This window comes from Oncorhynchus gorbuscha, linkage group LG24 (genome assembly GCF_021184085.1).
Source record: "Oncorhynchus gorbuscha isolate QuinsamMale2020 ecotype Even-year linkage group LG24, OgorEven_v1.0, whole genome shotgun sequence".
NCBI lineage: Eukaryota > Metazoa > Chordata > Actinopteri > Salmoniformes > Salmonidae > Oncorhynchus > Oncorhynchus gorbuscha.
In genome coordinates this window covers 31156-48578 of record NC_060196.1, presented here as the reverse complement: position 1 = coordinate 48578, position 17423 = coordinate 31156, and the positions used below count along the sequence as shown (strand labels likewise).

Below are 17423 nucleotides of genomic sequence, written 5' to 3'. Positions count from 1 at the left end.
TGCCCATAAAAGACAAATACCTAGCCTTCCACATTGCTAACTTCCTCTGTACCACTGCGATACGCATGTTCCAGTTTAGCGTCGCTGAGCCGGAGGTCTCAAAATGAACCCCGAGAATCCTCAGGGCCCCTTCACAGAGAGATAACCCCCCCAGGCACATCCGTTCTACCGCGCCATCTTCCGAAAAACTTGACGGAAGACTTTGCATGGTTCAGAACTGCTCCCGACGCTCGGGTGAAATCCCCAAAGATGGCAAGGGACCTTGTCAGGCACGAGTCCTTGCACAGCAGCAAGGAAGTGTCGTCGGCGTACTGCGTCATCTTAACACGCAGCCCACCACTTCCAGGGATCAACAAACCTTCCACCCCTGTGTCTGCCCTAATGGCAGCCCCCAGAGGCTCCATGTACAGAACGAAGAGGAGAGCCGAGAGTGGGCATCCCTGCCTGACCCCAGACGAGAGGTCAAAAACGTCACCTAAGTGACTATTTACACTAACTCGACACCCCGCTCCGACATATAAAGTACGGATCCATCCTATAAACTTCTCCCCAAATCCTAATCTACCTAACACCCTGAATAGAAAAGATCTATTCACGTGATCAAAAGCTTTCGCCTGATCTAGCGCTGCTACCATTAAAGGCAGCCCTCTATCTTCAACCCAAGCGATGGAATCCCTGATCAACTGTAGGTTCCATCTTATAGAGCGGCCCTCTACCCCGCACGTCTGATCCTCGTGGATGACGTAGGGAAGGGCTGTGCGCAACCGGTCTGCTAAAACCTTTGCAAGAATCTTGTAATCTACGCACAGCATGGTCAATGGCCGCCAGTTGCCAAGGTCAGTTGCTTCCCCCTTATAAAGAAGTGACAGCACACCAACAGCCATTGATCCCCCCGGGACCCTCGTCTCAAGGATGGCCTTCAAGACTTCGAGAACCACTGGTCCAAGTATACCCCAAAACTTGAGGTAAAACTCAGCCGGCAGCCCATCCATCCCAGGCACCCTCCCTTTTCCCATCCTCCTAAGAGCGCTCTCAACCTCTTCTAGTGAGATCTGGGCCTCCATCACGTCTCTAATGTCCTCTGGCAACCGCCGGGACAAGTGTTCTAAAAACACGTTTCCCTGCTCTACATCTATTTCCCTTTCCTTAAATAAACCTTGGAAATGATCAGTTGTCACCCTGACCATTTCCTCTGGTTTACTTTCTATACTACCATTTTCTTCCCTAACTCCATGCATTACCTTCCTACTCTGCCTGGCCCTAACCGACTTAAAGAACATAGCGGAACAAGTCTCATTATGTTCTAGAAAGCCACTATGCGCACGCTCCAGGAAAGCTCGAGCCTTCTGCTCCTGCAGCTCCCTGAGCTGCGCCTTTAGGGCTGCGGATCTCTCCCAGTCAATCGACCCGCCGAGGTTGCCTGCCTCATACTCGAGTTCAATTAACCTTTGGATACGATCCACCTCCCTCCTTTCCTCCCTTTTTTTCCTTCTACAATATCCTATTATAAAAGCCCTAATCCTCACCTTAACTAAATCCCACCACTCTAACACCCCCTCGCACATAGACCGGAGGCAGTCAAGCCTCCGAAGAAACAAAAAAATGCGTCAACGAAAGCCTGCTCCTCCAGTATATCCCGATCTAACTTCCAGTACCCCCTACCGAAGAGGCAGACTGGCGACCCCACCTGCAGGAACACCCCGTCGTGATCCGTGAAGAAAACAGGCAACAGCCGCCCAGACAACTGACCCAAAGACCTGGATACAAAAATGTAGTCGAGCCTCCGCGCAACCCCCTGGAGTTGCGCCATGTAGGACCGACCATTGCCGGAGTAGTGTGCTGGCCACCATCAACCAGACCATGGCAAGCCATTAGCCCAGAGATGGCACCTGCACTGCTATCACCGCCTACCCCTAAATCTATATTAAAGTCTCCTCCTATCACCAAGTGGGAGGACAAATTACCCCCCCCCGCCACTCTCTTAGCCCCCTCCCCTCCACACCCCCTCCCCCTCCACACCCCCTCCCTCTCACTTCCTGCCAAGCTCCCCCTCTTCATCCCTTTCTTCTTTGGTGAAGGAGGTAGCGGGGAGACACAACGTCCCATCCCATCTAAATCCTCCACCAAATCCCTCATTTCGACCTCGAAGAAGCCTGGCAGGCTGTCCCCCCACCCCTTCAACCTCTGCAGCAATGCTGGCAGCACTCATACGTCTATTTCCCAAAGACAACCTCTGGATATGATGCTGAGCACATGCACTCAACTTCTTTGGTCGACCATGGTGAGGCCTGTTCTGAGTGGAACCTGTCCAGTTAAACCGCTGTATGGCCTTGGCCACTGTGCTGCAGCTCAGTTTCAGGGTCTTGGAAATCTTCTTATGGCCCAGGCCATCTTTATGTAGAGCAACAATTATTTTTTTCAGATCCTCAGAGAGTTCATTGCCATGAGGTGCCATATTGAACTTCCAGTGACCAGTCAGTATGAGGGAGTGTGAGAGCATTGACACCAAATTTAACACACCTGCTCCCCATTCACACCTGAGACTTTGTAACACTAACGAGACACATGACACCGGGGAGGGAAAATGGCTAATTGGGCCCAATTTGAACATTTTCACTTAGGGGTGTACTCACTTTTGTGATATACTGTATGCATTAAGACAAAAACAGAAGGGCACATGATTTAACAATGTTAAAAACACACACATACTAACCATATACAAAATATATAAACACCCACAGTGGCTACTGAAGGATGTTAACTCACACTAGTGTCTGTATGTTGCAGAGTGGACTGGTTAGTCCAACACAGAGCAGCTTCACTCCTCTGTCTCCCAGGTCATTGTAGCTGATGTCCAGTTCTCTTAGGGGAGAGTTTGGTGTCTGCAGAACTGAGGCCAGAGTCTCACCGGATTTATATGCGAGTTCACAGCGATCCAGTCTGGAGAGAGGAGATAATCTGTTAGTTATACAAGTCCTACATTAAAATCATACTGTACACATCAACTCAATAACATAACTTACAGTGCTCTCTTGCAGGTTCTCACTACAGGCAGCAACCTCTGATAACCTTCCTTTGACGTGTTGTATGTCTTCAGGTCAAACTCCTCCAGCACCTCCTCTGACATCAGTAACAGGTAGGCCAGGGCTGAACATTGGTCAGGTTCTAGCTCTGTTTCTGAAAGAGTTCCTGAACGCAGGGAGGTCTGCATGTCTTCAACTAGAGAGTTGGCACCAAGTTCATTCAGACAGTGGAACAAGTTGATGATCCTTTCTGGTGAGGATTCCTTCTTGATCTTGTTTGAAAGGTACCTGGCTGTTCTCTCAACTGCATTGGTCTGTGTTGTCCTTCCTGTCTGTGTCAGAAGGCCTCGTAACAGATTCTGATTGGACTCCAGTGAGAGACCCAAAAGGAAGCGGAGGAACAGGTCCAGGTGTCCATTCTCACTCTTCAAGGCCTGGTCCACTGCTCTCCTGTGTAAGTCAGACAACTGGATTGACTCTTTCTTTTCATCATCACTAGTGGGGGAGAAAACATTTTCCTTCTTGTCCAGACATGATTCTAAAGCATGCACTGCTGCTAGAAACTCCTGAATGCTCAGATGCAGAAAGCTGTAGACCTTGTCTTGGTACAGCCCAGATTCCTCTTTAAAGATCTCTGTACACAATGCTGAGTACTCTGATGCCTCTGTGACATCAAGGCCACACTCTCTCAGGTCCTCCTCATAGAAGATCAGGTTGCCCTTCTGCAGCTGTTGGAAAGCCAGCTTGGCCAGTTTCAGGATCATCTCTTTGTCTGACTGAGACAGTTCCTTTGGGTTCGTCTCTGTGGCTTTGTTGTACTTCTTGTTCTTCACAATGATTTGGATGTGTATGAAGTGTGAGTACATCTGGGTCAGAGTTTTGGGGACTTCATCCTTCTCTGCCTCTTTCAGCATCATCTCAAGGACAGTGGCTGATATCCAACAGAAGACTGGCATGTGGCACATGATGTGGAGGCTCCTTGATGTCTTCATGTGTTTGATGATTTCACTGGCCAGATTCTGATCTGTGATTTTCTTCCTGAAATACTCCTCCTTCTGTGGATCATTGAACCCTCGTACCTCTGTCACCTGGTCAACACACTCAGGAGGGATCTGATTGGCTGCTGCAGGCCTTGAGGTTATCCAGAGGAGAGCAGAGGGAAGCAGATTCCCCTTGATGAGGTTTATCAGCAGCACGTCCACTGAGGTTGGCTTCGTGACATCACAGCACTTCTCATTGTTTGTGAAGTCTAGAGGAAGTCGACACTCATCCAGACCATCAAAAATGAAAACAGTTTTGGTTTCAGCATCTTCAATGCTGTCAATCTCTTTCAGCTCTGATAAGTAGTGGGAAAGAAGTTGCATCAGACTGTATTGGTCCTTTTTCAGGTTTAGATCACGGAAAGGAAGAGGAAACATGAAATGAACGTCCTGATTTGCTTTTCCCTCTGCCCAATCAAGGATGACCTTCTGCACAGAGACTGTTTTTCCAATGCCAGCGATTCCTTTGGTCAGCACAGTTCTGATTGGATTGTCTTGTCCAGGTAAAGGCTTGAAGATGTCGTTGCATTTGATTGGTGTCTCTTGTGTGGTTAGTTTCTTGGATGCCATCTCGATCTGTCTAACCTCATGTTCATTATTGAGCCCTCCACTTCCACCCTCTGTGATGTAGAGGTCTGTGTAGATGTCCTTGAACAAACTTTGATTTCCATGGTGTCCAATTCCTTCAGATATGTGTTGATACTTGTGTTTCAGTTTTGCCTTAAAGTCTTGTTGGACTGTCAGCAGAGTTTGACCTGTAGAAAAACAATGAGAGTTGGGACTCATACGTTTGTGTGTTGTATAAGGGCCTTTGTAGCATTCTTTGTGATATTATATGAAGCACAGTCTTACTTCTGTCCAGAAGGTTGTGTGTGATCTTTAATACACCCTCACTGTCCAAACTCTCCACTTCCTTATTGTCATCTGGTAATGGTTCCTGGCTGAAAGCAGGTGGCTGATCACTCCTCATTGATAGCAGGCTGGTTGTAGGTGACTCTGCTCTGGGCTTCTGGACACTGAACAAAACAGGGAGACAGATCACCTCATCAATATCACATTAATACCTCATCTACTTCATTTTAACAACTGTATAATGGAACTTCTAGAAGTCCTGATGTTTCTTTTAAAGCTACAGTCTGCAATTGGTAAATCCCTGTTTGGCCTTTTAAATTAATTATGTAGATCTACATTTCATGTAATTTGGAATCACTTTTCATGAGTTAGATTTTTTTAATAGCAATGTATATTTTGCAATTAATCTCTTACCTCTTTGAACTGGTGTCTTGAGTCATTTTAGAGGCAGTGGTGTCCCCGTCTCTCTCCCCAGAGAGACTCATTTTAGAGGCAGTGGTCCCCCCCTCTGTCTCCCCAGAGAGACTCATTTTAGAGGCAGTGGTCCCCTCCTCTGTCTCCCCAGAGAGACGTATTTTAGAGGCAGTAGTCCCCTCCTCTCTCTCCCCAGAGAGACTCATTTTTGAGGCAGTGGTCCCCTCCTCTGTCTCCCCAGAGAGACTCATTTTAGAGGCAATGGTCCCCTCCTCTCTCTCCCCAGAGAGACTCATTTTAGAGGCAGAAGTCCCCTCCTTTCTCTCCCCAGAGAGACTTGTTTTAGATGTAAGTCACAGCTCACTCAGCTACAATAAGAAATAACAGAACAATATGTCTGAACATTGAGGAACCATTAACAATGACAACACTTTTATTGTCAGAGGTCAGAGTTCAGATACTTCTTGTTGCATTTAAACATACACAGTCCAATATTATTAATTTGGTTTGGATCCCCACGAGCTGACTCCATAACAACAGCTAGTCTACCTGGTTGGATCCCCTGACTCCATAACAATAGCTAGTCTACCTGGTTGGATCCCCTGACTCCATAACAACAGCTAGTCTACCTGGTTGGATCCCGTGACTCCATAACAACAGCTAGTCTTCCTGGTTGGATCCCCTGACTCCATAACAACAGCTAGTCTACCTGGTTGGATCCCCTGTCTCCATAACAACAGCTAGTATTCCTGGTTGGATCCCCTGACTCCATAACAACAGCTAGTCTTCCTGGTTGGATCCCCTGACTCCATAACAACAGCTAGTCTACCTGGTTGGATCCCCTGACTCCATAACAACAGCTAGTCTACCTGGTTGGATCCCCTGTCTCCATAACAACAGTTATTCTTCCTGGTTGGATCCCCTGACTCCATAACAACAGCTAGTCTTCCTGGTTGGATCCCCTGACTCCATAACAACAGCTAGTCTACCTGGTTGGATCCCCTGTCTCCATAACAACAGCTAGTCTTCCTGGTTGGATCCCCTGACTCCATAACAACAGCTAGTCTACCTGGTTAGATCCCCTGACTCCATAACAACAGCTAGTCTACCTGGTTGGATCCCCTGACTCCATAACAACAGCTAGTCTTCCTGGTTGGATCCCCTGTCTCCATAACAACAGCTAGTCTACCTGGTTAGATCCCCTGACTCCATAACAACAGCTAGTCTACCTGGTTGGATCCCCATTAGCTGACTCCATAACAACAGCTAGTCTACCTGGTTGGATCCCCATTAGCTGACTCCATAACAACAGCTAGTCTACCTGGTTAGATCCCCTGACTCCATAACAACAGCTAGTCTACCTGGTTAGATCCCCTGACTCCATAACAACAGCTAGTCTACCTGGTTAGATCCCCTGACTCCATAACAATAGCTAGTCTACCTGGTTAGATCCCCTGACTCCATAACAACAGCTAGTCTACCTGGTTGGATCCCGTGACTCCATAACAACAGCTAGTCTACCTGGTTAGATCCCCATTAGCTGTCTCCATAACAACAGCTAGTCTACCTGGTTGGATCCCCATTAACTGATTCCATAACAACAGCTAGTCTACCTGGTTGGATCCCCTGACTCCATAACAACAGCTAGTCTACCTGGTTAGATCCCCTGACTCCATAACAACAGCTAGTCTACCTGGTTGGATCCCCTGAGTCCATAACAACAGCTAGTCTACCTGGTTAGATCCCCTGACTCCATAACAACAGCTAGTCTACCTGGTTCGATCCCCTGACTCCATAACAACAGCTAGTCTACCTGGTTCGATCTCCTGACTCCATAACAACAGCTAGTCTACCTGGTTGGATCCCCTGACTCCATAACAACAGCCCATTTTTGGGGGGACATCAATTAGAGCAAAGTACTTCATTAATTGTTAACCAGAAATTATTTGATATTGATATAGACTTGCCTGCGTTGGGTCTTTAAAGCTAGAATCCTTAGTTGCTACATCCATTTTTAGACTTATCATTAATTCATATACTGTGACGACCCTCCCACTCTGTCTGCCGTATTTCCTTATTAGGATGCCGGTGGGCGGAGTTTGGAGGGTCGTCAGCTACATGGGAAACACCTGGGCCCAGTGTGTCCAAGGACAAATACACCACTTCCCCATTCTTGGAGGAGACTCTCTCCCTTTTGTTACGGGCTTTGAGCCGGTTCGTGACAATACTGATTCAATCTTGAAGAATAGAACTTATAAATGCCTCATGAGATCAGTTCAACTGTCGTACTGCATCAGAACCCAAAATATAAGCTTGTTTTACCCCAATGTTTGTAAACAATCACCGTAGCCTTAAAACATGGTTACAACTGTAATTTAATGTTGATATCCTGTCTGGTCAGTCCTTGCATCCATAGCTTCGTCTATGAATCCGTCGATATTCGCCCTTCCGCATCCGCATCTGCGGTGTTTGTCAGACCACGAGACGTCCCGAAAATCGTTTTTCTCACAAAATCGTATGTAGCGTCTGAACGGTTTGTCCTACAAACTATTATGACCTACAAACTATTATGACCTACAAACTATTATGACCTACAAACTATTATGACCTATAAACTATTATGACCTATAAACTATTATGACCTATAAACTATTATGACCTACAAACTATTATGACCTATAAACTATTATGACCTACAAACTATTATGACCTATAAACTATTATGACCTATAAACTATTATGACCTATAAACTATTATGACCTACAAACTATTATGACCTATAAACTATTATGACCTATAAACTATTATGACCTACAAACTATTATGACCTACAAACTATTATGACCTATAAACTATTATGACCTACAAACTATTATGACCATATTATATTGTATTTATAATAACAATAACATATAACATGTATATTCGATAGGCAATGAGTTGAAAAACTACAAACCTCAGATTTCCAACTTCCTGGTTGGATTTCTCTCAGGTTTTCGCCTGCCATATGAGTTCTGTTATACTCACAGACATCATTCAAACAGTTTTAGAAACGTCAGAGTGTTTTCTATCCAAATCTACTAATGATATGCATATATTAGCTTCTGCGCCTGAGTAGCAGGATGTTTACTCTGGGCACGCTTTTCATCCAAACCTGCTGCCCCCTATCCCAAACAGGTTTTAAACCTAACCTTAACCACACTGCTAACCTTGTGCCTAACCATTACCTCAGATTAAGGATGATTAACGTGGTAGGTTAGGATAATTAACATGGTAGGTTAGGATAATTAATGTGGTAGATTAGGATCATTCATGTGGTAGGTTAGGATAATTAACGTGGTAGATTAGGATAATTCATGTGGTAGGTTAGGATAATTAACGTGGTAGGTTAGGATAATTAACGTGGTAGGTTAGGATAATTAACGTGGTAGATTAGGATAAATCATGTGGTAGGTTAGGATAATTAACGTGGTAGGTTAGGATAATTAACGTGGTAGGTTAGGATAATTAACGTGGTAGATTAGGATAATTCATGTGGTAGGTTAGGATAATTAACGTGTCAGGTTAGGATAATTAACGTGGTAGGTTAGGATAATTAATGTGGTAGGTTAGGATAATTAACGTGGTAGGTTAGGATAATTAACGTGGTAGATTAGGATAATTCATGTGGTAGGTTAGGATAATTAACGTGTCAGGTTAGGATAATTAACGTGGTAGGTTAGGATAATTCATGTGGTAGGTTAGGATAATTAACGTGGTAGATTGGGATAATTCATGTGGTAGGTTAGGATAATTAACGTGTCAGGTTAGGATAATTAACATGGTAGGTTAGGATAATTAACGTGTCAGGTTAGGATAATTAACGTGGTAGGTTAGGATAATTAACGTGGTAGGTTAGGATAATTAACGTGGTAGGTTAGGATAATTAACGTGGTAGGTTAGGATAATTAACATGGCAGGTTAGGATAATTAACATGGTAGTTTAGGATAATTAACGTGGCAGGTTAGGATAATTAACATGGTAGTTTAGGATAAATAACGTGGTAGGTTAGGATAATTAACGTGGTAGGTTAGGATAATTAACGTGGCAGGTTAGGATAATTAACGTGGCAGGTTAGGATAATTAACGTGGTACTGTAGGTTAGGATAATTAACGTGGTAGGTTAGGATAATTAACGTGGTACTGTAGGTTAGAATAATTAACGTGGTACACTAGGTTAGCATAATTCACGTGGCAGGTTAGGATAATTCACGTGGTAGGTTAAGATAAATAACGTGGTAGGTTAAGATAATTAACGTGGTAGGTTAAGATAATTAACGTGGTAGGTTAGGATAATTAACGTGGTAGGTGAGGATAATTAACGTGGCAGGTTAGGATAATTAACGTGGCAGGTGAGGATAATTAACGTGGCAGGTTAGGATAATTAACGTGGCAGGTTAGGATAATTAACGTGGCAGGTTAGGATAATTAACGTGGCAGGTTAGGATAATTAACGTGGTAGGTTAGGATAATTAACGTGGTAGGTGAGGATAATTAACGTGGCAGGTTAGGATAATTAACGTGGTAGGTTAGGATAATTAACGTGGTAGGTGAGGATAATTAACGTGGCAGGTTAGGATCATTAACGTGGTAGGTTAGGATAATTAACGTGGCAGGTTAGGATAATTAACGTGGTAGGTTAGGATAATTAACGTGGCAGGTTAGGATAATTAACGTGGTACACTAGGTTAGGATAATTAACGTGGCAGGTTAGGATAATTAACGTGGTAGGTTAGGATAATTAACGTGGCAGGTTAGGATAATTAACGTGGTACACTAGGTTAGGATAATTAACGTGGCAGGTTAGGATAATTAACGTGGTAGTTTAGGATAATTAACGTGGCAGGTTAGGATAATTAACGTGGTACACTAGGTTAGGATCATTAACGTGGTAGGTAGGTTAGGATAATTAACATGGCAGGTTAGGATCATTAACATGGCAGGTTAGGATAAGTAACGTGGTACACTAGATTAGGATCATTAACGTGGTAGGTAGGTTAGGATAATTAACATGGCAGGTTATGATAATTAACATGGCAGGTTAGGATAATTAACGTGGTAGGTTAGGAAAATGAACGTGGTACAACGAGAGTTTCTATTGGTCAAATTCAGGTAGTTCCCTCTCCTTATCATTTAGTGCAGGGATGGAGAACATTGATAAGGTGGGGGCCACAAAAAACCGTCAGTCATCATGAGGGGCCTCAGTGTCTCGTGGGTCTGCATACCCACATCCATACACCCCCATGGGTCAGGAGAAAACCATTTCAGTTTTACAGATGATTCTACTCATGTTGCCATGAGGACATGTTGCCATGAGGACATGTTGCCATGAGGACATGTTGCCATGAGGACATGTTGCCATGGGGACATGTTGCCATAGGGTGGAGGTAAATGTTAACAGTTTTTAATATGATAACTGATGATCAATGGGACCCACCCCGTTTAGCCACTAGACTAATTTACCAATCTAAAAACATGTAGCTAACATGGGCTAATAGACTGACTGCTGATGCTCAACCACATTTACAAACTGCACCGTGTGTTTTCTATTATTCTAACGGTCAACAGGAAGTTGAGACCCAGACTGAGTTCCAAAACCATGTTTTTTATTATTGGTTGCGGGCCACCAGTTGCACGTTCCTGGTTTAGTGAAGAGACCCATGTTCTGCTTGAGTTCACTTGAGGTGCGATCCGTTTATCTCGCCCGGCGCACCGGAGTTTTCATTCTGAGAAAAGTCGTGCTGATGATTCAACCCGCAGTTCACAACGCGCATAGACGAGCCGGTGACGTTATATCGAGCGCATCTGCAGTTCACCAAACGGACCACCGCCTTCCTGATCTGTCACCAGAAAGCTTTAAACTTAATATTTGATTTAGACCTACATTTAAATAGTTTATATGCACATTGTTGAACGTCACATTTACTTGACGGGACAGACTACTTGATTTAATGACAGTTACACATAATTCCAATGCACGTCTTATTTCGGGAAGTGAAAGTGAGCCAGTTTCCTCAGAAAATAATCACATTAATGTGCTGTCTTTCACCGATAACAATAATACCTCTACCTCATAGCCCTGTAGCCTATAACAATAATACCTCTACCTCATAGCCCTGTAGCCTATAACAATAATACCTCTACCTCATAGCCCTGTAGCCTATAACAATAATACCTCTACCTCATAGCCCTGTAGCCTATAACAATAATACCTCTACCTCATAGCCCTGTAGCCTATAACAATAATACCTCTACCTCATAGCCCTGTAGCCTATAACAATAATACATCTACCTCATAGCCCTGTAGCCTATAACAATAATACCTCTACCTCATAGCCCTGTAGCCTATAACAATAATACCTCTACCTCATAGCCCTGTAGCCTATAACAATAATACCATACCTCATAGCCCTGTAGCCTATAACAATAATACCATACCTCATAGCCCTGTAGCCTATAACAATAATACCTCTACCTCATAGCCCTGTAGCCTATAACAATAATACCTCTACCTCATAGCCCTGTAGCCTATAACAATAATACCTCTACCTCATAGCCCTGTAGTCTATAACAATAATACCATACCTCATAGCCCTGTAGCCTATAACAATAATACCTCTACCTCATAGCCCTGTAGCCTATAACAATAATACCTCTACCTCATAGCCCTGTAGCCTATAACAATAATACCTCTACCTCATAGCCCTGTAGCCTATAACAATAATACCTCTACCTCATAGCCCTGTAGCCTATAACAATAATACCATACCTCATAGCCCTGTAGCCTATAACAATAATACCTCTACCTCATAGCCCTGTAGCCTATAACAATAATACCTCTACCTCATAGCCCTGTAGCCTATAACAATAATACCTCTACCTCATAGCCCTGTAGTCTATAACAATAATACCATACCTCATAGCCCTGTAGCCTATAACAATAATACCTCTACCTCATAGCCCTGTAGCCTATAACAATAATACCTCTACCTCATAGCCCTGTAGCCTATAACAATAATACCTCTACCTCATAGCCCTGTAGCCTATAACAATAATACCATACCTCATAGCCCTGTAGCCTATAACAATAATACCTCTACCTCATAGCCCTGTAGCCTATAACAATAATACCTCTACCTCATAGCCCTGTAGCCTATAACAATAATACAATACCTCATAGCCCTGTAGCATATAACAATAATACCTCTACCTCATAGCCCTGTAGCCTATAACAATAATACCTCTACCTCATAGCCCTGTAGCCTATAACAATAATACCTCTACCTCATAGCCCTGTAGCCTATAACAATAATACCATACCTCATAGCCCTGTAGCCTATAACAATAATACCTCTACCTCATAGCCCTGTAGCCTATAACAATAATACCATACCTCATAGCCCTGTAGCCTATAACAATAATACCTCTACCTCATAGCCCTGTAGCCTATAACAATAATACCTCTACCTCATAGCCCTGTAGCCTATAACAATAATAACTCTACCTCATAGCCCTGTAGCCTATAACAATAATACCATACCTCATAGCCCTGTAGCCTATAACAATAATACCTCTACCTCATAGCCCTGTAGCCTATAACAATAATACCTCTACCTCATAGCCCTGTAGCCTATAACAATAATACCATACCTCATAGCCCTGTAGCCTATAACAATAATACCTCTACCTCATAGCCCTGTAGCCTATAACAATAATACCTCTACCTCATAGCCCTGTAGCCTATAACAATAATACCTCTACCTCATAGCCCTGTAGCCTATAACAATAATACCATACCTCATAGTCCTGTAGCCTATAACAATAATACCTCTACCTCATAGCCCTGTAGCCTATAACAATAATACCTCTACCTCATAGCCCTGTAGCCTATAACAATAATACATCTACCTCATAGCCCTGTAGCCTATAACAATAATACCTCTACCTCATAGCCCTGTAGCCTATAACAATAATACCTCTACCTCATAGCCCTGTAGCCTATAACAATAATACCATACCTCATAGCCCTGTAGCCTATAACAATAATACCTCTACCTCATAGCCCTGTAGCCTATAACAATAATACCTCTACCTCATAGCCCTGTAGCCTATAACAATAATACCATACCTCATAGCCCTGTAGCCTATAACAATAATACCTCTACCTCATAGCCCTGTAGCCTATAACAATAATACCTCTACCTCATAGCCCTGTAGCCTATAACAATAATACCTCTACCTCATAGCCCTGTAGCCTATAACAATAATACCATACCTCATAGCCCTGTAGCCTATAACAATAATACCTCTACCTCATAGCCCTGTAGCCTATAACAATAATACCTCTACCTCATAGCCCTGTAGCCTATAACAATAATACATCTACCTCATAGCCCTGTAGCCTATAACAATAATACCTCTACCTCATAGCCCTGTAGTCTATAACAATAATACCATACCTCATAGCCCTGTAGCCTATAACAATAATACCTCTACCTCATAGCCCTGTAGCCTATAACAATAATACCTCTACCTCATAGCCCTGTAGCCTATAACAATAATACCTCTACCTCATAGCCCTGTAGCCTATAACAATAATACCTCTACCTCATAGCCCTGTAGCCTATAACAATAATACCTCTACCTCATAGCCCTGTAGCCTATAACAATAATACCTCTACCTCATAGCCCTGTAGCCTATAACAATAATACCTCTACCTCATAGCCCTGTAGCCTATAACAATAATAACTCTACCTCATAGCCCTGTAGCCTATAACAATAATACCATACCTCATAGCCCTGTAGCCGATAACAATAATACCTCTACCTCATAGCCCTGTAGCCTATAACAATAATACCTCTACCTCATAGCCCTGTAGCCTATAACAATAATACCTCTACCTCATAGCCCTGTAGCCTATAACAATAATACCATACCTCATAGCCCTGTAGCCTATAACAATAATACCTCTACCTCATAGCCCTGTAGTCTATAACAATAATACCTCTACCTCATTGCCCTGTAGCCTATAACAATAATACCATACCTCATAGCCCTGTAGCCTATAACAATAATACCATACCTCATAGCCCTGTAGCCTATAACAATAATACCATACCTCATAGCCCTGTAGCCTATAACAATAATACCATACCTCATAGCCCTGTAGCCTATAACAATAATACCTCTACCTCATAGCCCTGTAGTCTATAACAATAATACCTCTACCTCATAGCCCTGTAGCCTATAACAATAATACCATACCTCATAGCCCTGTAGCCTATAACAATAATACCTCTACCTCATAGCCCTGTAGCCGATAACAATAATACCTCTACCTCATAGCCCTGTAGCCTATAACAATAATACCTCTACCTCATAGCCCTGTAGCCTATAACAATAATACCTCTACCTCATAGCCCTGTAGCCTATAACAATAATACCATACCTCATAGCCCTGTAGCCTATAACAATAATACCTCTACCTCATAGCCCTGTAGCCTATAACAATAATACCATACCTCATAGCCCTGTAGCCTATAACAATAATACCTCTACCTCATAGCCCTGTAGCCTATAACAATAATACCTCTACCTCATAGCCCTGTAGCCTATAACAATAATACCTCTACCTCATAGCCCTGTAGCCTATAACAATAATACCTCTACCTCATAGCCCTGTAGCCTATAACAATAATACCTCTACCTCATAGCCCTGTAGCCTATAACAATAATACCTCTACCTCATAGCCCTGTAGCCTTTCTCACATCACATTGGATCTTATTGATTAGGCTAATCACTATGAATCAATACCAATGTAAATAAGCCAAAAAATAATAATTATTATTGAACGTTTAAATCAATATTGTATTAACTTGGCGGATGTCTTAACCCCTAAATCACCTCTTTATGATGAACTAACTTCTCAAAAATACTTTTCTACATTACATTGTAAAAGAAAGCTACAAACCTCTGAAACATGTTTCTTCGACGATAACGTCCGTTACTTCCTCTACTTCCTTATACAAATATTTCCTGTTTCAACTAGTGATGGTCGTTCGGTAACGACAGGTTGTTTTTGACCGGATCTTTTTGGTGAACGTCGGTAACCGAATTGCATTGGTGAAAAAGCCGTTCATTTCGCTCCCTGGTTTACATACAGCTACGAGGTGCTTTTTGAGCTCAAAACAACGATTACCTGCAGATAAGTTACACAATAATTCTCTAAAGAGGGTGAATCCTTACTGCAGAAACAATAAATAGTGGGCCAGCGCGTCATTGTAGTGCGTAAAAAACAAACAGTTGATCTAATCATTTAAATAATAGTTATCAAAAAAAAACGCCCACTTAATTATTTGGCCAAAACTTTTGTATTTTCCTGATGTATGAATTTTAGTGACGTTGCCAGTTCTTGATCCTGAATGTATTTCGTTATTTGGTCCTCAAAACTTGAACTCGAGATTTACCATTTGGAGATTGCAGCGTTTCCCGCAACCATATGATTGGTCGGGTAAGCTAATGCGTCATCACGCGCCCTCATCTGATTGGTCGGGTAAGCTAATGCGTCATCACACGCAGCCATATGATTGGTCGGGTAAGCTAATGTGTCATCACACTCCCTCATCTGATTGGTCGGGTAAGCTAATGCGTCATCACACGCAGCCATATGATTGGTCGGGTAAGCTAATGTGTCATCACACTCCCTCATCTGATTGGTCGGGTAGGCGGACCTATCTGACTTTGTGGATGTGGTAACTAGTGAGCAAAGCAGATCACCACCTTTCTGAGTTTATCAACTTAATGTCGCATTCAAAACCACAGTGATTTCGGTGTAAAAAACTACATCTGACTGGGAAAAAAATCGATTTGAACCGTCCTCTTTCTCGAGAGCTGACATCGTATTTTTCAGAGCTCCCAGTTGTTGTGATCGAGGCATAAACTTTTCACATAAGCCCTTCATTTAGTTTCAAAACCCATTGCCGCACGTCACTTTTACTTGACCGAATTGACGAGAATGACTTTTATTTTTCAAAGTAACTAGTTTACGTGATACACGTCTTCCTCCGGGAAGTGAAAGAGCGCAAAGACAATAATCACGGTCATGTGCAGTCAATCTCCCATACCCTACCTACCTCATAGCCCTGTAGACTATAATATAACATTGATTCATATTGACTAGGCTGATCAATATGAATCAGCATCAATGAAAGGAAGCCTAAAATAATCATTATTGAAAGTTGGAATCAGTATTGTAATAATTTAACAATTTTGTGGATGTCTGTGGATTGTAAAAGAACGATACAGTACAAACCTTAGAAACATTTTTCTTCTTCCGATATTGTCCGTTTCTTCCTTCACTTCCTTATAAATGTACTTCCTATTTCAACACAGTGGGCTGGTTCAACATGTATACGTTTATATTATATATTCATATTTATGTCATGTATCGTTTTCATACACTAAATGCCAGAATTCAGCCCATGAATTCATATTCTATCTGGTAAAAGTGCATTTTGCATTATTTTATATCAGGATTTGATTGAGTGATGTTTTGCAGTGCTACCAGCAGAGGGCAGTGTGAACTAATCACACTAATCAAAGACACACACAGAGACCAACACACATTCAGAGATAGACATGCACAGACAAATACATTCCATTCCTTTCCCTGTCATTTATTGAAAAGGTATTTGACAGAGATACTTCACATCAATCATCATTTCTGTAAATGTGACAGATTTAGCCAGCTAGCTAGTTTAACTGTAGTCCCTGGGCAGGTAGATCAACGTAGGTTGAACAGCTCCTTATATGTCCAACAGACACTCTCAAGTCATTGGTAAAGGAGTGACAGGTTAACAGCTCCTTATGTGTCCTTCAGACACCCTCAAGTCATTAGTAAAGGAGTGACAGGTTAACAGCTCCTTATACGTCCTTCAGACACCCTCAAGTCATTGGTAAAGGAGTGACAGGTTAACAGCTCCTTATACGTCCTTCAGACACTCTCAAGTCATTGGTAAAGGAGTGACAGGTTAACAGCTCCTTATACGTCC

The 17423-nt window shown here is 42.7% G+C and overlaps 1 protein-coding gene across 1 annotated transcript; it reads right to left on the bottom strand.

Annotated features, from left to right (window-relative positions):
- Positions 1 to 3019: 3019 nt before the first annotated feature.
- LOC124012707 (protein NLRC3-like) lies at positions 3020 to 16883 on the bottom strand. Its single transcript, XM_046326599.1, has 4 exons — positions 16685 to 16883; positions 5330 to 5697; positions 4916 to 5079; positions 3020 to 4818 (listed from the first exon to the last, which is right to left on the bottom strand). Exons 2-4 carry the CDS (start codon positions 5623 to 5625, stop codon positions 3020 to 3022), a joined length of 2259 nt encoding a protein of 752 aa, XP_046182555.1. The 5' UTR covers positions 5626 to 5697; positions 16685 to 16883.
- Positions 16884 to 17423: the final 540 nt, after the last annotated feature.

What these genes read in the sequence shown, in the direction of transcription:
- LOC124012707 (XM_046326599.1), bottom strand. Translation starts at nt 5,625, where the DNA reads ATGAGTCTCTCTGGGGAGAGAGAGGAGGGGACCATTGCCTCTAAAATG. An exon ending in CAAGACACCAGTTCAAAGAG is followed by an intron (nt 5,080 to 5,329) that starts GTAAGAGATTAA and finishes TGTTTTGTTCAG; the next exon opens with TGTCCAGAAGCCCAGAGCAG. An exon ending in ACACAACCTTCTGGACAGAA is followed by an intron (nt 4,819 to 4,915) that starts GTAAGACTGTGC and finishes GTTTTTCTACAG; the next exon opens with GTCAAACTCTGCTGACAGTC.